The sequence below is a fragment of the Phoca vitulina genome, unplaced genomic scaffold (assembly GCF_004348235.1).
Source record: "Phoca vitulina isolate PV1807 unplaced genomic scaffold, GSC_HSeal_1.0 scaffold38, whole genome shotgun sequence".
In the NCBI taxonomy this organism is placed as follows: Eukaryota; Metazoa; Chordata; class Mammalia; order Carnivora; family Phocidae; genus Phoca; species Phoca vitulina.
The window spans coordinates 1,586,704-1,607,752 of NW_022589741.1; the positions used below are offsets into that span (position 1 = coordinate 1,586,704).

Sequence of the window (21,049 nt, forward strand, 5' to 3'; positions counted from 1 at the left end):
ATTACTACAGCTTTGTAGTATATCTTGAAGTGTGGGATTGTGATACTTCCAGCTCTGTTCTTTTTTCTCAAGATTGCTTTAGCTATTTAGGGTCTTTGGTGGTTCTCTACGAATTCTAGAATTATTTGTTCTAGTTCTGTGAAAAAATACTGTCATATTTTGATAGGGATTGCATTGAATCTGTAGATGGCTTTGGGTAGTATGAACATTTGTAACAATATCCTTCTAATCCATGAGCATGGTGTATCTTTCATTTATTTGTGTTACCACTAGTTTCTCTCATCATGTCTTACAGTTTTCAGAGTACAGGTCTTTTACTTCCTTGGTTAAATTTATTCCTAGGTATTTTATTCTTTTATATATGACTGTAAGTGGGATTAATTTCTCTTACAATTTATTATTAACTATAAAAATGCAACAAATTTCTGGGTGTTAGTTTTGTATCCTGTGACTTTACTTAACTCATTTATAGTTCTAACAGGTTTTGGGTGGCGTCTTTAGGGTTTTTATATAAATCATGTTGTCTGTAAATAGTGACAATTTCACATCTTATGTTCCAATTTGGATACCTTTTATTTCTTTTTCATGCCTAATGGCTGTGGCTAGGACTTCTAGTACTGTGTTGCATAGAAGTGGCAAGAGTGGACTTCCTTGTTTTGTTTCTGATCTTAGAGGAAAAGCTTTCAGCTTTTCACCATTGAGTATGATATTAGCTGTGGGTCTGCCATATATGACCTTTATTTTGTTGATAATGTCTTCCTCCCCTCTTACTCCAGTTGCCCTTTAAACCACTGTTTTCTTGCTGTATCCCAGGGTGGGCAAGTCTGAGAAAGACCCCTCAGTGATATTCCCCCCCTACTGCAGGTCTTCACATTGGGAATGAGGTTCCTGTCATTACCTTGTCTCCCATCTCTTCTTCCCCTTTCTGTATGGTCTCTTTATAGTTTATTGTTTGTTGTGCAGAGCCTTTCAGTCAGTTTCCAGCTCTTCTTCAGGAGGAATTATTCTATAGGTACATGCAGGTTTCGTATGTCCACGGGAGGAGGTAAATTCAGGATCTTATGCCACCATCTTAGACTGTCTCCATTTAATACTTTTTATCACAGTTATTTGTGCATGTTTTATCTCCTCTAACAAGATAATAAGCTCTTACTTTCTGTAAATGCTCCTAAGTGAGTGAATGTCATTTGCATGTCATTCGAATTCATAAATTCTGCTTCATCACTAGCATGTTGTTTGATAAAATATTGCAGATTTTAAACCATCCTGTATTGCCTGGGAAAAATCTCTTTTTTATTTTTAAGAGAGGAAGGGGGAGAGAGAGAGGGTTGGGGGAAGTGCAGAGGGAGAGAGAGAATCTTAATCAGGCTCCATGCCCAGCACGGAGCCCAACATGGGGCTCAATCTCACAACCTGAGATGACCTGAGCTGAAATCAAGAGTCAGATGCTTAACTGACTGAGCCACCAGGTGCCCCAGAAAAATTGTTTTATTTGTATTCTAATAAGGGAACTATAATAGATGATCTCTATGGTTCATTCAGTTTAGAAGTTTTACTTCTGTAATTGTGTGTGTGTGTGTGTGCACGCACACACACACACATGAAATGTTCAAAAATTTGTGCAACCCTTTCTTTGCTTAACTCCCTGATTACATTTATTATACATCATTTGAAGAATTAGAGGTATGCGGTGTCATAATCATCGGAGAGGCATGTAGGTGTTATGTTCAGTCTCCAACCTAATCCTTTAAAAAGAAAGTGGCTGATAGCCAGGAGTAAAGAAAAACACTTACTGAGAAATATTTTTAACTAATATGCCTACAACTTTGCTGGAAGCCCAATCCATATATGCATATTGCTGATCATTAGAAATTGTGCTACTTAAGTCTTTATTTCCATTCTTAAAAACGAGTTTAAATGTTTTTAAAATAACCTTTACTGTTTTAGAACAGTTTTAGGTTTACAACAAAATTGAGGTGAAGATACAGACATTTCCCATACACCCCTGCTCCCACACATGCATCACCTTCCTCATCAACATCACTCACCAGAACGATACTTTTGTTTTTGTTTTTTTTAAACCAAGGACGAACCTATATTGACCAGTCATAATCACCCAGTGTCTGCAGTTGACCTTCAGATTTGCTCTTGATATTTTATAGTCTGTGGGTTTGGACAAATATATAACGATACATACTCATCATTACAGCATCGTACAGAGAAGTTTCACTGCCCTCAAAATCCTCTGTGCTCCGCCTCCTCACCCCCCGCTCCCCTACCCTGGCAAACCACTGGTCTTCCTCCTGTCTCCATAGTCTCGCCTTTTATATTATTGGGATCCTGTAGTAATGTAGCCATTTCTCATGGCTTCTTTAACTTAGTAATGTGCATTTAAGGTTCTTCCATGTCTCTTCATGGCTTGATAGTTCATTGCTTCATTGTATTTATCTGTCACCTACTGGAGGAAATCTTGTTTGCTTCCCAGTTTTGACTGTTAGGAATAAACTGCTGTAAACAGGTTGAAATGTAATTTGTAAAAAATGTGCTTCACTGTGTTTACTGTGAAGTTTGCTGTTCAAAGACAATATACATATTAAAAGAATCTTTGTTATTTAAACTTCATCTTATCAAATATGCCTTTGTTTTAGTCTGCCTTTAAGCTTAACAGACAAAAAGATGATTTCCCCCCCATGGACTAATAAAAACATTTGTATTATACAAGCTTTTCCCTTTTTACTAATTTTATTAATTCAGACTTTAAGTAAAAATCTGATTATCAGCCACACTTTAATTTTTAATTAATTTGAACAGATGCATATCTGTTACTGGCAACAACTCTTTTGAAATTTTTGAATTAAAATTTAATTTTAAGAAATTAATGATAGTATTAATTTGAAATATGTGTATGCATTGAATACTACTTAAAATAAAAGATCATGGAAGCATAATTTGTTAGCTATGTTTAGCTAATGAAAATAGAAGGCAGATAATAAAAATATTTCATAGGGAGTAAACAATGAATAATTTAAACGTCCTTTATTGAAAATAGGTACTGTATGACGTGTTACTCTTTTAAAGGATAACATCCAAGAAGAAATCATCATAGTTTGTTAAAGAGCTCTCTTTTAAGTTGTTTCTGATTTTTAAATACGCATATTATCAAGTGGTATTAGGGGCGCAGGAACATTTTTGCTGCAGGGTAGGAGGACTAGTCAAAGGCCTTAGGACATTAATGCAAACACAGTAGCTTTGGAGTTTCTCCTCTTGTGCACCTGGCTGACAGATGTAAATGCTTGGGCGGATAGTGGGGTGTTTCAGCACATGAAGCATCGCTCTTCTGTGCAGTAATAAACACAGTGTTTGCTAGCCTTCAGAAATCATACAAAGTGAATGACGGAGTAGATGATGGTTGTGCGGGTTTGCACCAGCGGGGCTGACAGACTGACACAGCAATCACCAGTAAGTTACCTTTCCCTTAAGGCACTTTAGCACCTGCCCGGAGTATTGCACAAAAACAGATCAGGTGGGGCTGCTTCAGTCTATCTTCTGTGCCTCTACGTCCTCACCTGTGAAAGGGGTAGGACACTCACTTTCGGGGGTGGGGGAAGCACAGGCTTGGATGATACGCGGGAAGCACGCACGTAGTAAGTGTCGTACAAGACTTTGTGATTTTTATTGGTTCCAAATGACAATTTCTTATTAAACTCATAAAACATGCTTGATGATGATGATGTATATTTCTCCAATGGAACGTAAGTAGGTTCATAAAATGCCAGATGAGAAGAAAAGACTGTTCGGGGCACCTGGGTGGCTCATTCGTTGAGTGTCTGCCTTCGGCTCAGGTCATGATCCCAGCCTCCTGGGATCGAGCCCTGCATCGGGCTCCCTGCTCCGCGGGAAGCCTGCTTCTCCCTCTCCCACTCCCCCTGCTTGTGTTCCTTCTCTCACTGTGTCTCTCTCTGTCAAATAAATAAATCTTTAAAAAAAAAATAAGAAAAGACTGTTCAAAAACACCTTTTAACAAAGAATCCTTTCTTCTTGGACATTACCCTCCACTACTACTTGATTCAGAAAGATGGCAAATTTGCAGTCAGGTCTGGAACTGGACCCAGTTCAGTTCTCATGACCAGGACTTGGGGGCCCTGAGGATTCCGCGTTTGGGCCGCATTCTCAGTTCATCTTCTGAGCACACTTGGAGCAGTAGCTCCTCATGAGAAGTGCCAGTCCCCGTGGAAATGCTATATGTTAGATTAATTGTCATATTTTAGACTTTTTATTTGGAGTAGATTTTTACCAGCAAAAGGTTGTGCAAGGAAGCTTATTTTTATGATGGATGGATGTTATGTCAAAAAAAAAAAAAATAGACCTCACACGATGTAAAGTAGAAATCTTTTTTTTTCCAGACACTATTTCAGAGCAATTGGAAATGGCATAACTTTCTCATTGAACATGATTTTTACATAAGAGTTCTTTAAAAGATTTGTCTTTCAAGCTTACAAAGTTTTTAAATGGGTGTGTGTCTTATTTTTTCCACTCTAGAGCTGGGTAGAGAGAGCTGAGAAGCAGGCTCTTCTCTCTGATACACTTGACCTGTCAGAACTCTTCCACCCAGACACGTTTCTCAACGCCCTTCGCCAGGAAACGGCAAGGTGAGCAAGGTGAACTCTTGACAGGTTTGTCCATCTGCTTCCTGCGCTTTGGATCACATTCCCTTCGTTGTCAAGAAAGAAACTTATTGTTGAATTAAGGGAGTTGTGTTATTTCCTAATACTTGGCATTTCTTAACACAGTGAACTTTTAGTTTAAAAAGCATTGCTTATAATTATGATGTTTTTATTAGAATTGAAAAAGGTGAAATTTAATTTCTAAAACGTGATGATTGATCTGGATATGCCGTGTCTGACAGCGTGAGCGTAGGTGGGATGGAGCTACGTGTAGTTAGAGGAGGCAACATGAAATAAAAGTAAGCATGAAATTTCTCAGTCACACCAACCACATCGAGTCACCCCGTGGTGACCACTTGGCCCTGCACAGAAGCATTTTTATTTTTGCAGACACTTCTGTTGGACATGCTGACCAGGCTTCCTGGTGGGGAGCAGGATTTGATAGTTATGATCAAGCTCTTTTTTTTATAACACACTTGGATAATTGTATCATGTAGACTGTTTTTTTTTTTTTTAAGATTTTATTTATTTATTTGACAGAGATGCAGTGAGAGAGGGAACACAAGCAGGGGGAGGGGGAGAAGCAGGCTTCCTGCAGAGCAGGGAGCCCAGTGCGGGGCTCGATCCCAGGACCCTGGGATCATGACCTGAGCAGAAGGCAGATGCTTAACGAGTGAGCCACCCAGGCGCCCCAGACTGGTTTTTTAAATAAATCAGAATGTAATAAAAGATACTTGGAAAAAGAAACTGAACCAAGTTGAGTTCTGTGTTGATTTGGGGGGATTTCAATGTGTAGTGCCTGAGGATTGTTTTATAATAAGTATCAGTGTTTCAGTTCAACTAATAAGTGTGCATTTATGGTACACTTACCATGTGATGGTCCGATCGGAGACCTTGAAAATGAAACAGCAAGGCCATGCATGCTTAAGGAACAGGAGATTGCATAACCAGTTAACTTTACAGATTTGGTGTGAGGTCTAAAGATATTGTGCATCGTTTAAGAAATCTGCTTTACTTGCACATTGTAAATATTTCAATTGTAAACAAATAGGAATATGTCTACCGTTACTCTCTGTATTTTAATTCCTGAGGATTCCTTCTTTTTGCTTTACTGTTACAGGGCGATGGGCTGTTCTGTGGATAGCCTTAAGTTTGTAGCCTCGTGGAAAGGTCGGCTGCAAGAAGCAAAGCTGCAGATTAAGGTAGTATAGTAATTTTTGATGCTTATCTAAGTCTAAAAATAATATTACCAACTCTGATAAATACTCTGAAACCCCAATCTCAGAGTCGCTTATCTTTTTAGTATAAGATCAGCAGAAATAGATTGTATTTCCAATGTGAAAAGTCAAAGTGAAGATTTAGGATGAAGCAACTTGGACAAAACAAAATCCTTTCTAATGCAAAAATAAGAATGTTAGGGACACAACATATTTAAAAATGTAACTTTCGGTAAAAAAAAAAAAAGATACAAATCTTGAAGTTCATTTAGGTTTCCTGCTCTAAAACTCAATTCAGTAAATATTAACTATACAATAAAGCATGTATGGTTTATGAAGAATAGACCACGTCTTGTCCTCAGGGAGTTTACAGTTTGTGTGTTGTAATGGTTCGGTGTTAAATTCAAGCCGTCTGCATTGGGTTTTTTTTTAAAGATTTTATTTATTTGACAGAGAGATAGCAAAAGAGGGAACACAAGCAGGGGGAGTGGGAGAGGGAGAAGCAGGCTCCCCGCCGAGCAGGGAGCCCGACATGGGACTTGACCCCAGCACCCCGGGATCATGACCTGAGCTGAAGGCAGATGCTTACCTGGCTGAGCCCCCAGGTGCCCCGAAGCCATATGTGTTTAAAAAGAAAGAGTCAAGCCATCTTTTGCAGCATAGATTTTATTTTCTCTGGTAGCTTTCCTACTAAAAATCCATTACTTTTATAATAATAAATAATGGTAGGTAATCATGTGCATGTTAATAAGAAAACCAGGTCACAGTCTGCCGTGGACACCTGTCCCCAGTGACGCCAGCCTTCCTGCGCAGCCCAGCGCGTTCCAGCCATTCTTGCTTCCCGTTCGCACACGGGGACCGCCCTCCGCCTTCTGCCTGCTGTGACCCAGCACCGTATGGTACTGGGCTACTCTGCCCGGCCCGCAGTTGGTCTGTCTGAGGAGAGGGCAGTGCTCCCCATCTTAAATCCCCACTATCTCTTCCAGGGCATCACATGCAATTCAGTCTTTACATATATGTGAGACTACAGTTCTTCAACTTAGGTAACCGTGGGCAACTGGCTTTTCAGAAGTTCTGTGTACATAGTTGTAGTTCCCAGTTTAACAATCTTCATTTCACTACTGCTTTATGACTTACTACATAGTTTATTTATTATGTTTATTTGTTGTCTGTCTTAATCCACTGGAGTGTAAGTCCCATGAGAGTAGTCATTTTTTTCATGGTTTCATTGTATCCCAAATACATCAAACGGTAATTACATAGTGGGCGCTCACTCAAGTGCTTGTGGGGTTGTTGAGTTTGGGCCTACGACAGGAGAGGCACCGTGGTAGGCTTGTCACGTCAGTAATGGTGTTCTCGTATGCCAGAAATATGTTCATTAATGACAAGCTGGATTTTTCTCTTTTGGCTCTCTATAGATAGCTATAAAATTCTCCCCTGAAGCTGAAGGAATTGGAAGGATTTTCTTTCATCCCATGGCATTTTATTTTAACCTGAGCCTCTAACCTGTAAGAACTACCTTCTCTGTCATACACTCTTGCCCAGCTGTTAAGGAAAGGGAGGGGACACATATCATCCAGGAGCCATGCCCTTGACCAGGTTGAGTGGTCTCTGTCAGCTGTGAGTCCCACGGATGGAATGTGGCATCATTCTTCCGACCTACAGTGGTACAAACAGCAGGGGAAATGAGTTACATTCTGAGTCAAAGTGTGTTAATATTTCTGGAACTATGTTGCCTCTGTTCTTACAAAATGGGAATAAAATGATCAACAACCAGAAAACCCCAAGCTTCTATGTTACATTTTGTAGATTGGGGAGAAAAGGCCAACAGTTAGTAAAACAATATTCTAATCTTAGTTCTCCAAAAAAGAACCATGTGTCTTTAAGCAATTCATGGAGTAATCTGAGTCCTTGTTGTCTCCTTTATCAATGGATTTAAATAATAACTTTCCTCAGACATTTATTGTAAGGCTCTCTGAAAACATACATGTGCGGGAAGGTATGTATTTTTCATCATTTCTCTTTCAATCTCTACTACCTTAGACTGAATTCAACCACTGACGTGTTCAAGCAAGGCTGTAGTTCCCAAAGCAATCCGTATCTCAGACCCTCTAGACTTACTGAAGAGAACGCGTGTGTATATTGATTTCCAGGTCCCGAAGCGTGGCCCTCTACAGTGTCCTCCCTGCCATCACTTGTCTGTTTGTTCAGCAGCCCTTGTGAAGTGGGGTGCTGGGACATGCTTGCATCAGGCTGCCGATGCGCTCGCCACTCAGGTCTCGCCGGGAGCTCCGGAGCCCCCCACCGTCCCCTTTATTGCGAGGCCACCACACACCGAAGGCAAAACGACAAGTCCTCTGCCTGGCCGAATCCACTTGTTTCCTGCAGGGCCCGGGATGCTGAGAACACGCGGTCCCCTAGCATTCCGGCACGCTGCGCTTCCCGTGGGACCTGGTGGAGTCCTGTGTCTTCCTTAGGCTTTTCTCTTGGGGATAACATTCTGCTCTGCTCCTCTTGGGCAGTCTCTGTGGCTGGGTGCTTAGCTCAGTGCTCGTATAAGTAGAAGTGAAGCCTGCTCGATTCTTGATTTTCACATTAGGAAATCCATTTGCCTGGAGACTTGTTAGATCCTCCAAGCTGTGTTTCAGCAATAAAGGAAATGTTTTGGGCCTGTCTTCTTTCACTCCTTCCTTTAAAGAAGAGCTACAGTTGAAACAAGGGTAACCTTTGTTGAAACCATTCCAATCCCTGATATGTTACCATTTTATTATATAGACGATAGGGTATTACTTTTTTCCATTCTTACGTTTGACATTCTTATGTTGTAGTTTCACTCTCAGGAATGATGAGGTCTTTAAATTCCACCGATGGCCTTTAAATTTCATGATAGGATAGTCCTGGAAGGTGCCGAGAGAAAAGGAGAGATTTGGAAGGTGTCTCTTAGAAGTGGCAGGACTGGGCAGTTTGATGGCCCAGGGGAGGCTGGGGGAGCCCAGGATGTCTGTCAGGCTCAGATGTGCCAGCTACTGAAACGGCTCCAGGAAATACGGTTTCTCAGCACCCCTCATTGTTAGAAGGGAACAGCGATGCGTTTGTGTCTCCGTTCCTTCCTCCTACAGTCAAGTTGTGGTGCTGTCAGCAAGAACTGTGTTTACGAATTTCCAGGCGGACGACTTCAGCTTGAAACTTGATGAAATTTCTAGAAGAGGCATTAAAATGTCTTACCTAGAGAGATTCTACCACTGAAATTAGCAGGTACTCTCTAAATTTTAACATTTTTTCAGGGCTACCATGCTTTATCAACTCTTTTTTTTTTTTTTTTAAGATTTATTTATTTATTTGAGAGAGCGAGAATGAGAGAGAGAGAGAGCACATGAGAGGGGGGAGGGTCAGAGGGAGAAGCAGGCTCCTCGCCGAGCAGGGAGCCCGATGCGGGACTCGATCCCGGGACTCCAGGATCATGACCTGAGCCGAAGGCAGACGCTTAACCAACTGAGCCACCCAGGCGCCCCATGCTTTATCAACTCTTAAAGTGGCCCGAATATCATCACGCCAGTGCTGTAGTAGAAAAAATATTGAACTTAGGTATTCAGTAATTCTGTTTTTATACCAGCTCTCTCACTAACAAGTTACCTATCTTTTCTATGGTACAGCAATCTTACTGTAAAATTAGCTATTCAAAATTGTCAAGGCATACTCTACTATTACCTCCTCAGACCTACAGCACTCCCTAAAACCCATTCTCAGCTAAATTCTAGTGAGTCTTCCAACATAAAGTGTTCTCTTGACTCTAAATTCTATAGCACTTTCATTTAGCATTTGATAAAACCTAACGGTACTAGGTAATATTTATAAGATTGTTCTGTATTGGGGCACCGGGATGGCTCGGGCAGTTAAGTGTCTGACTCTTGGTTTCTGCTCAGGTCATGATCTCGGGGTCCTGGGGTTGAGCCCCACATCGAGCTCCACACTCAGTGAGGAATCTGCTTGAGATTCTCCCGTTGCCCCTTCCCTGCTCGGGTGCTTTCTCTCTAAAATAAGTAAAACCTTTAAAAAGAAGAGATTGTTCTGTATTTTCTATCAAGTCCACATTAAGAGACTGTAGATGTGGCTCTGAATACAAAGTACTGACTTGACCTTTGTTGACTTTAAATAAACTCAGGGTAGATCAGCAGTGCAGAAACTAAGAGTGAACCTTTTTAAAGAAGAAATATGAAACTAATATTATCAAAACAGTTATATTTTTATTTTTATAATTCCCTAAATGTACACTAAGGTTAATCTAGAGAAAGAGATTAACTCTTTATTATTCTTTTAGCTCTGCACGGCATGTCATAGATGTTTTGCATTCAACTTTCTGAGCTTTGTTCTTTTCTTTAGAAAATGATGTCGGAACCCCAAGCAGGAAGCACACAGTCTTCTTTAATTATGCTTTTCTTTCACCCTGTTGGAGAAAGACTAACTTTGGGGCATTTTCCATTATATTTCTGTTAATCTAATACCAACATACCTGCAGTTGTAACTAAATACATTGTAAGCATTTCTTTCCAAATTGTCTGCTAAATAAATAGATACAGACATAAGGAAGTCCTGTGAACACTGGCCCAGGTCTTCACCTTCTTTATTCTCAGGTTAAATACCGTCTTTGTTTTCAGAATACTTTGCGTACCTAGTCTGTTGCCTTGCATCGTGTGCTAACACACCGTAACTCCTGACGTTTCGGACTGGATGTGGATTTCACGGGTTTGCTTGTTTCCATGACAGATGGGTGGCTTGTTACTGGAAGGCTGCAGTTTTGACGGAAGCCGGCTCTTGGAAAATCACCACGATTCTCCCAGTGTGTCGCCCGTTCTCCCTTGCTATGTGGGCTGGATTCCCCAGGTAATGCAGCGCCGCCTTTGGGATAAGATAGTCTTGGCCTCGGCATTTTGTTTACTTTCTAATCTCACCTGCATTTGAACAAATTTAGAGTCAAAATATTGTGTCCTTTATGATTTTTAAAATGTATGGGGCGGGCGCCTGGGTGGCTCAGATGGTTGAGCGTCTGCCTTCGGCTCAGGTCATGATCCCAGGGTCCTGGGATCGAGTCCCGCATCGGGCTCCCTGCTAGGTGGGGAGCCTGCTTCTCCCTCTGCCTCTGCCTCTCTCTCTCTCTCTCACTCTCATGAATAAAAAAAAAAAAAATTAAAAAATGAAAAAATAAAATGTATGGGGCATTTTAAAATTTTTATTTTGTTATGGAAAGAATAGCATTATAGTTTTTAATTTCTGAGTAATATATATCCTGCTAAGAAAAAAAAGCCTTTAATGATAATACAGATTACCATGTAGTATGTTCCTTTATTTTGCTAGTTAGCTATGCAGACATGGGCCGAGTCGACAGGTTAATGCACATCTGATTTCTGCCAGACTGTGTCACTGCACTGGGAAGAGGCAGATGAAGAAAGGATGCGTGTGCTGACACACGGTGTCCATGAGTTTCAGGTGAACACCACAGCGGTGCTGTGCTCACCACGAGCGGAGCCACCGTCTGTCCCCACACAGCACCGTCGCGGTACCGTTGACCGTATTCCCTGGGCTGCGCCTCCCACTCCCCTCACCCACTTTGCCCACCCCCGGCCCCCTCCCCTCTGGCCACCCCCAGATTGTTTTCTGTACTTAGGGGTCTGCTTCTTACTGTGCATGTATGCACCTGTATCAGCGGCTGCATCCTCTTGGCTGTTGTAAAGAAGGCCGCAGTAAACAAGGGGATGCATGTGTCTTTTCAGATCAGTGTTTTTATTTTTCTTGGGTAAATACGCAGTAGTGGAACTAGTGAATAGTTATGGTAGTCCTCGTTACTGTGTTTTCCACAGTGGCTGCAACCATTTGCATTCCCAGCGATAGTGCACGAACGTTCCTTTTTCTCCGCATCTGCACCAACACTTGTTATTTCTTGTCTTTTTGATTCTAGCCATTCTGACAGGTGTCAGGCGATGTCTCATTGTGATTCTTTGATATGCATTTCTTTGATGTTAGTGATGTTGAGCATCTTTTCATGTGTCTGTTTCCATCCGTATGTTTTCTTGGAAAAATGTCTACTCAGATCCTCTACCTATTTTTTAATCAGATTATTTGTTTTTGGGGTGTTGATTTATAGAATTTCTTTGTATATTTTGGATATTAGTCCCTTATCAGATATATCATTGCAAATATCTTCTTTCATTCAGTAGATCGCCTTTTTGTTTTGTTGATGGTTTCCTTTGCGATGCAGAAGCTTTTAATTTTGGTGTAGTCCCAATAGTTTATTTTTGCGTTTGTTTCCCTTGCCCTAGGAGATATATCTAAAAATATGTTGCTAAGGCCCATAACAAAGATCTTACTGCCTGTCTTTGCTTCCAGGAGTTATATGGTTATCAGGTCTCACATTTAAGTCTTTAGTCCATTTTAAGTTTATTTTTGTGTATGGTGTAAGAAAGTGGTCCAGTTTCATTCTTCTGCAGGTAGTGGTTCAGTTTCCCCAGCACCATTTATTGAAAAGATTATCATTTTTTAATTGTGTATTCCTGTATCCTTTTTCATGGATTAATTGACCATATGAGCATGGGTTTATTTCTGGGCTTTCTTTTCTGTTCTCTTGATCTATGTGTCATACTGTTCTGATTACTCCAGCTTTGCAGTTTATCTTGAAATCTGGGATTGTGATACCTACAGCTTTGTTGTTCTTTCTCAAGATTGTTTTCGCTATTTTAGGGCCTTTTGTGGGTCCATACAACTTTTAGGATTATTTGTTACCGTTCTGTGAAAAATGCTATGGTATTTCGATAGGGATTGCATTGAATCTGCAGATTGCTTCGATTAGCGTGGACATTTTAACAATATTAACTTTTCGAATCCATGAGTCTGGTATTGTCTTTACATTTGTTTGTGTTGTCTTGAATTTCTTTCATCAGAGCGCTATAGTTTTTATTTCACCTCCTTGGTTAAGTTTTTTCTTAGGTATTTTTTTAGTTTTGGTGCAGTTATAAATGGAAGTTTTTCCTAAGTTTCTCTGCTACTTTTTTTTTTTTAAATAAAAATTTTATTTACTTACTTGACAGAGAGACAGCGAGAGAAGGAACACAAGCAGGGGGAGTGGGAGAGGGAGAAGCAGGCTTCCCGCTGAGCAGGGAGCTCGATGTGGAGCTCGATCCCAGGACCCTGGGATCATGACCTGAGCCGAAGGCAGACGCCTAACGACTGAGCCACCCAGGCGTCCCCTCTCTTTCTCTCTTGATGAGTCTGGCTAAAATATATCAAAGCACCAGCTCTTGGTTTCTTTGATCTTTTCTGTTTTTTTTTAGTCCATATTTCATATATTTCTACTCTCATCATTTTTCTTCTTTCTACTAAGTGCTTTGTTCTTTTTTTTACAGTTCCTCTAGGTATGAGGTTAGATTGAGGTTTTTCTAGTTTCTTGAGGTAGGCCTACATTGCTATAAATTACCCTCTTTTAGAACTGCTTTGTTTGTGCAGATGTTTTTGGACTGTTTTTCATTTTCATTTGTCTCCATGAGTTTTATTCCTTTTAGATTTCTTCATTGACCCATTAGTAGCATGCAGTTTAGCTTCCTGTTTGGGTTTTTTTTTTTTTTTCTTCAAAATTTTTCTTATAATTTCTAGTTTCATATCTTTGTGGTCAGAAAAGAAGCTTGACATGATTTCACTCTTCAGTATATTTAGACTTGTTTTGTGGACTAACAGGTGATCTATTATAGAGAAAATACCATGCCCGCTAGAACAGAATGTTTGTTCTGTTGTTTTTGCATGGAATGTTCTGTGTATATCTGTCTAATGTGTCGTACAAAGAAATGGGTTTTTTTATTTGTTTTCTGCCTGGATGATCTCTCTGTTGATGTAAGTGGTGTGTTAAAGTGCCCCACTATTATTGTATTATATCTGTTACTGTTTGCTTTGTATTTAGGTGCTCAAATGTTGGGTGCATAGATATTCACGATTGTTATATCCTCTTGTTAGATTGATCCTGTTATCATTATGCAGCATCCTTCTTTGTCTTGCTACAATCGTTGTTTTAAAGTCTGTTTTGTCTGACATATGTGTTACTACCTTGAGGTTTTTCTCTACTACCATTTTCATGGATTGAAAATGAAGACATGGAAAAAGACAGTGTGTAGATATCTTGGGGTCTAAAGTGAGTCTCCCACAAGCAGCATAGAGATGGGTTGTCTTTTATTATCCATTTATTCACCCTATGTTGAATTCACCCAAATAGTTGGTCCATTCTTCTGCATCCTCTACTCTGCTGTGGGTTCCCTCTACAGTTTTCATTTGTTATTGTAGTCTTCAATTCTGATTGGTTCTTTGGCGTGCTCATGGAGCTCATGTCCTCAGCTCTCTAGTCTGGTAAGTGTCCTTGGGGCCACGACTTTGCTCACCTCCATACTCCATTCAGTTCTTGAGACTCTTGTCCTCTTCTTTCATTGGGAGCATAGTCTTCTGTTTCCTCGTTTCACTTGACTTCCTGTGCTCCTGTGAACGAGGCAGACGGCTGTGTCTCCTAAACTGGGTCTTGTGTATGGTCAGCCCCTGTGTAGACTTCAGGGCTGGCTGGCTGGAGCAGTGGCTGGGAGTCTGGTACCCTCCGTGCTGGGGCCATCCCAGCACTCTTCATGCAGAGGGTGCCCTGGCGGGACAGGTGCAGGCCGAGGCGCTGTGGGCAGTCGTCTGCAGCGTGCAGGGGAGCTCTGAACCCGTAGCAACATGGCGATACGACGGCTGGGGCTCCAGTGAGTGCTGACGAGGGCTGTCCCATGTGTGTCCTGCCTGTGCTGTCGGTGCCTCCCCAACCCAGAGAGGGTTCCGGCAGCTCTCCCACCATTCGGCAGATGTTCCAAGGCTGGACCTTTTATATTCTAGTTGCTCTCTTAAACTGCCGCTGTTCCTCTGTGACCCAGTGTGTCCAGAGCTGGATCGGGCTGGGGGCCTGGGGCTTGCAGAAGCAGCGGGCTGGTGATACCACCCAGACCCTGCCCTCGCTGCTCTCAATGGGGAGGGAACGAAAACCATGGTCTTCCCCAGCCTCTTGGCCTGGAGAGAGCTCCAGCAGGTGCCCCACTGGCTGGCAGGATTCTAGGGCTGCTTGCTTTCTTTTCTAGTTGATTTTTTAAGCCGTGGCTTTTTTTTTCTGCGCCCCTGTGCAGAGGAATCTGACTGTGGTCCCTCAGTACTGTCGCTCCCCACTGTGGTTCACCGTGTTGGAGGAGGTTCCCTCTGTCGCCTGATCCCACACGCTGTCCTCTCTGGGGTCTGTCTGCTGTGTCCAGCCCGCCCTTAGCTGTCCTTCAGGTGGAGCTGCTCTCTAGCTTCTGACGTGGCGTCCTTCGTGGACTCGAGTTCAGGGTCCTCCTACATCACCATCTTGGACCCACCCAAAAAAGGGAAGAAAAGAGTCTTAACAAAGACTTATTTCATTAACATTTCCTCCCTTTAAGACCCTCAATTATTGAAAAACTTTGGACAGTGGAACTTGGGAGACATTTGCCTTTAAAACAGGATACAGCTATAGATGAAGCACATGACTTTTACTTAATAAAATTTTAAAATGTAAGTATGAATATAGGTAAATAGACTTTAAAGTTTTGATTCTATATGTAATGCAAAATATATTTCATGTACTGCTAACTATAAGAAAAAGTAGTGCATTGAATTTTCCAATAATTATAAATCTCTTCATAAAAAATAAAAAGCAACAGAATGTTTTTTAGGGAACAACTGATAAGACTGTAGTAATAATTGGCAGTCATTGGTCCGAGACCTAAAAGATCATCCGTTTTTGTAAAGTATCCCCTTTCCCCCACCATGTCAGCTTCATTGTCTCCAAGATTGGAGTGACTTTTCACATAGAAAAGGGAGTAGTTAATATTTATTCCAATCTGTGTGAACAAAACTGAAAGTTATATACAAAATTAAGGTTGGACTTTGGTAAGGGTTTTTAACCATAACATATAAAGTTGTATATGATCACAGAGATTAATTCAAATGGATCCAAATTAAGTGTCAGTTCTCTGGAAAACAAAATTAAAAGCATATAATGACCTTAATGGAGAAAAAAGTAGGACTATATGTATGAGGCCCAGCAATATAAACAGAGCACAGAGAATAAGTGCGTAGTTACAAACGCAGAAGAAAATGGCCTGAACAACACTCACATAATTGGCCAGAAACTGAATGCAAATCAGGAGCGTAATGTTAGGGACAATGCCAGTCTATTACTGAGTTGTATGCAAAGCAACATGACATTATAAGACTCAGAATTATCGCTCCATAATATTTTACTTTATCACCTCCATCCTATTTTATTTACCACACTTTACAAACAATTTAATTAGAAAAATAGCTCAGGTACGGAGAGGAGGTAAAATGAATTTGAGTATTTAGCTAATAAAAGAAATGGCTCGGATATTATGAATTTTTTTACTTTTATGAAACAGATTTCCTTCATAATGGAAAGATTTTGGGTCCTCCCCCCCCCCCCCCGAAAGTGAGCTCTTCCTTCCATATAACTGAGCACCTTTGTCTCTTCTTGGCCGAGACGAGGCAGCCGCCCCGTGCGTCAGAACACAGGGTGCTGGGCCCCCACATCCCCAGCCGATGAGCAGGGCGCTTTGGGCCAAGTCCCGACCCCCCGACCCAGTTGTCGCCTGTGACGCTGGACACAGTGATGCGTCTGCAGCCCCGTGTTGAGGAGTAAATGAGCTCTTGTGTGTGAGGCTTACCCAGCACGGTGCCTCCTGCGTGGGCTCGCTTGTCCTGTTTCCACAACAGTGTGATGTTCCTGCACACAGTGCTTTACCGAGTGCTCGCCATCATCACTGAATACCTCTGTTCCTGGGCTTACATGGACAAACCAGTTTCTTCCATCCGAGCGTCTTGTACTGAGTGGGCGAGCAAATGGGGAAACAAATACAGGTCAGAGTCGTAAGTACAATTACAGGGGCTTGCGCAGACTGTGGCTGCTGAGGGAGGCCTCAGGTGGAGGACATGGAAGCAGATGAGGGAAAGTCGTTGTCCTCGACGAGGAGGGCACTTCTCTCGGAACTGCAATCACAGTGGAGCAAGCAGCGTTCTGGGACAAAGCACCCAGGAGGGTAGCTGCTTATGTGCACGACCTCCAGGTAGCCTGGGAATGGCAGGTCCAGCCCGTGTGGGACGGATGGTTCATATCCAGCAGTGGGAGGGGATGTACATGGGAAGGGGGGCCAGCGTGGGGTCCAAGATGGCGACATAGGAAGACCCTGAACCACACCCTCCAAGACACACCAAGTCTATTCCTACTGGAAAGCAGTTCCTCCTGAGGAAGCCCGAGGGCTCACCGACCATCATCTCTGCACCATGACTTTGTACAGGAATCACAGAGAGAATGGCACAGGCAGCCCACTCTGCAGAGAACAGCACGAGGGATGAGACAAGGTAGCGAAGGGAACCCCAGGCTGGGGACTGCAGCCACGAGGGCCAGCCCTGAGGGACCCCGGGCAGCCGACTCATCTGTGCTGGGCATAGGAAAAAAGCTGCAGTTGAAAAAGCAACAGGAATCTAAAAGATCAGCCACATGACAGGGGAGCTGCTGCCCCGTACTCTGGGTGGAGGGGGTGGGGGCAGCACTGTGCCCCTTCCCCATCCGCCTTCACAGCACACGTGGGAGCAGGGTCCAAGTGCCCGAGCCAGCCTTCTGCCCTTGGAGGGCCCGGGGCTTCTAGCCCACATCATTCTCAGGTGTCACACCGAGACGCCCCTGTTCCACAGTCACCACAGCACCCGGCATCGCACCAGGGCGACACCGTGCACAGTATGTACCCCAGAACACGCCCGGGGCTTGCTCGGGCTCCCCAGGCCAGAAGTCTCTGAGCCCCCCACCCAGGTGCCCCTGCACGGAGCCCGCCAAGACCCCCTGACCATGCCTGCGCTGGTTCCAGCTGCCCCCACAGGGCACCCCCAGTGTGAAGCACCCCAGAACACCCAGGCCACACGCCAGTCGACTGCAGTCACCCTACCATGGTGTGAGGGGCACCCTGGAACACGGCAGCCTCTGCCAGCTTCGACTCTGGTGGCCATGCAGAGTACCCCTGCACTGAGCACCCAAAAACAATCCCGGCTTGCAACCAATTCAGTTTTAGCCATCCTGGCAGGGGGCCTCCTTCACAGAGGACCCTGGGACCCCCCCTGGCCTACACACCACTTCACCTTCAGCTGCCTCATCCAGATGCCCTGCAGCCCCTGCTCACAGTCCCCTCCCAGCCCATGCCAGATACGGCTCCAGCCAGCCAGCCCGAGTCAGCAGGCAGTCTGCGCATAATCAGGGAAGACCACTCTCAACTTTAAGTAGCTGTCCCATCTAACTTATAGAAACACACACAGAAGGTCAAGCACAATGTGGAGACAGAAGATTATTTTCCAACCCACAGGACAAGACATAACCCCAAAACGAGCTAAATGAAACTGAGGTAAAAATACATCTGATGCAGAGTTTAAAGTAACGATCATAAAAATGCTCACCAGACTAAAGAATGGAAGATCTCAGTGACAATGTCAACAAAGATACACTAGAGTGAATCCACAGATTAGAGGATGCAGAAGGACGGATTGGTCATCTGGAAGACAGGGCCCCGGAAAACACCCAAGCTGAACAGTGAAAAGAAAAAGAATTTTTAAAAATGAGGTTAGGTTAAGGAGCATCTTGGACAACATCCAGCAAACAAATGTTCATATTATACAGGTCCCAGAAGAAGAATGAGACAAAGGGGCAGAAAACTTACTTGGAGAAATAGTAAAGGAAGACTTCCCTAACCTGGGGAAGGAAATGGACATCCAGGTCCAGGAAGGAGATCCACCCTGCAATACATAATAATTAAGATAGCAGAAATAGTGTTAGAGAATTTCAAAAGCAGCAACAGAGAAGCAATGTACAAGAGAAACCCCTTAAGCCTGTCAGCTGATTTTTTAGCAAAATCTTTGAGGGCCAGATGAGAATGGCATGATCTATTCAAAGTGATGAAAGGAAAAGCCTACAACCGAGAATACTCTACCCAGCAAGTGTATTGTTCAAAATTGAATTAGGTTTCCCAGACAAGCTGGCCTTACAAGAAATGTTAGAGGGACTTCTTTAAGTGGAAAAGAAAAGGCCATAATTAGAAATAAGAAAATTATGACTAAAAAGATGTAAATATGACAACTTATAAATAAAATGTGGAAGAGGGAATAAAAAAGTTCTTTTAGAACATGTTCAAACTTAAATGGGCCATGAACTTAATACAGACTGCTATATACTTAGGATCCTATATGTGAACCTCATGCCACCACAAATCCAAAACCTATAATAGATACACAAAAAATAAATCCAAGCATAATCTACAGAAAATCACTAAGAAATAGGGCAAGAGGAAAAGCACATAGTAGAGAAGAACTACAAAAACAACCAGAAAACAATGAACAGAACGGCAGTAATTGAGTTCCTGTCAATAATTACTGTAACTGCACACAGTCTGAATGCTCCAGTCAATATACACAGGGTGAGGAATGGATAAAGAATGGACAAGGCATGCCATGCATATAGACTGGGGGAAAATGCCGGGTAACAATACCTACACAAAATGGACTTTAAGACAGACTGTAACAAGAGTCAAAGGCAGCCATCACATAATGATAAAGGGGTCAGTCCATTAGGACTATGTGACAGTTGTCTTTATGCACCCAACGTTGGAGCTCCTTAATACATGAAACAAATAGTCCTAGAGACACTGATAGTAATCCAGTAACAGTCGGGGACTTCAACACCCCACTTACATCAGTGACGATAACATCCTTGCAGAAAATTAGTAAAGAAACTGTGTCTTTGAATAAGACATAGACCAGATGACCTTAACAGAGACACATCCATCACACTGCATACAGAAACAGCAGGGTACACATACTTCTCTAGTGTGCTTAGAATACTGTCCATGACAGCTCACATGTTCGGCTGCAAAACAAGTCACCATAAATTGAAGAAGAGTGAAATCTTTTTTTAGGTAACTTTTCAGACCACAAAAATAAGAAACTCTATCAATCACAGAAAAAAAACTGGACAACACATACATGGAAGCTAAACAACATGCTACTAAACAGTGGGTCACTGAAGAAATCAAAGAGGAAATTAGAAAACAGATGGTGATAGGGCGCCTGGGTGGCTCAGTTGGTTGAGCGACTGCCTTCGGCTCAGGTCATGATCCTGGAGTCCCTGGATCGAGTCCCGCATCGGGCTCCCTGCTTGGCGGGGAGTCTGCTTCTCCCTCTGACCCTCCCCCCTCTCATATGCTTTCTCTCTCATTCTCTCTCTCTCAAATAAAGAAAATCTTTACAAAAAAAAAAAAAAAACAGATGGTGATTTACGAAAGTGAAAACGGTGGTCCAGAGTCCACTCACCATGACGAGCACCAGGTCCTGTACAGAAGTGCTGAACACTGTTGGACACCTGAAACTGACACTGTACATTAACTACACCACAGTTAAGGTAATAACAATTTGAAAAAAGAAAGCACAGTGGTCCAAATTCTTTGGAATGCAGGAAAAGCAGTTCTATGATGGAAATAGATGCCCATGCAGTCTACTTCAAGAAACAAGAGAAATTTCAAATAACCTACTTTGCACGTAAAGGAGCTAGAAAGAGAACAAACAAAATCCAAAACCAGGAGAAGGAAGGAAATAATAAAAATCAGAGCAGAAATAAATGATACAGAAACTAAAAAAAAAACAATAGAACAGATGAGTGAAACCAAAAGATGGTTCTTAGAAAGGATTAACCTAATATTAATCTCTAGCCAGAGTCATAAAAAGAGAGGGAGATATAGAAGATGCAAATTAACAAAATCACAAAGGACAGAGGAGAAATAACACCACAAAAAAATACAATTGTAAGAAAATATTGTGAAAAATTATACACCAAGAAATTGGGCAACCTGGAAGAAATGGATAAATTGCTAGAAACACATGAACTACCAAAACTGAAGCAGGAACATTTGAGCAGACTGGTGACCAGCAACGAAATGGAATCAGTCATCAGAAAAGTCCCAACAAACAAGAGTCCAGGACCAGGCAGCTTCAAAGGTGAATTCCATGAAACATTTAAAGAAGAGCTGGGAAGACATCCCAGTTCAG

At 42.4% G+C, this 21,049-nt stretch overlaps 1 protein-coding gene across 11 annotated transcripts in view; it reads left to right on the top strand.

The window, feature by feature from the left end:
• The window catches only part of DYNC2H1 (dynein cytoplasmic 2 heavy chain 1), a 300,244-nt gene that overhangs the window by 267,333 nt on the left and 11,862 nt on the right, over window positions 1-21,049 (top strand). For 7 of the 11 annotated variants that reach the window (XM_032427898.1, XM_032427899.1, XM_032427901.1 and 4 more), the window contains 3 exons: window positions 4,540-4,649; window positions 5,785-5,866; window positions 10,646-10,762. In XM_032427898.1, coding sequence (XP_032283789.1) covers window positions 4,540-4,649; window positions 5,785-5,866; window positions 10,646-10,762 — 309 coding nt within the window. Of the gene's footprint in view, window positions 1-4,539; window positions 4,650-5,784; window positions 5,867-7,924; window positions 8,979-9,000; window positions 9,137-10,645; window positions 10,763-21,049 lie in introns of those variants that run through there. The other 4 variants (XR_004302235.1, XM_032427905.1, XM_032427906.1 and 1 more) reach the window with 4 other exon arrangements.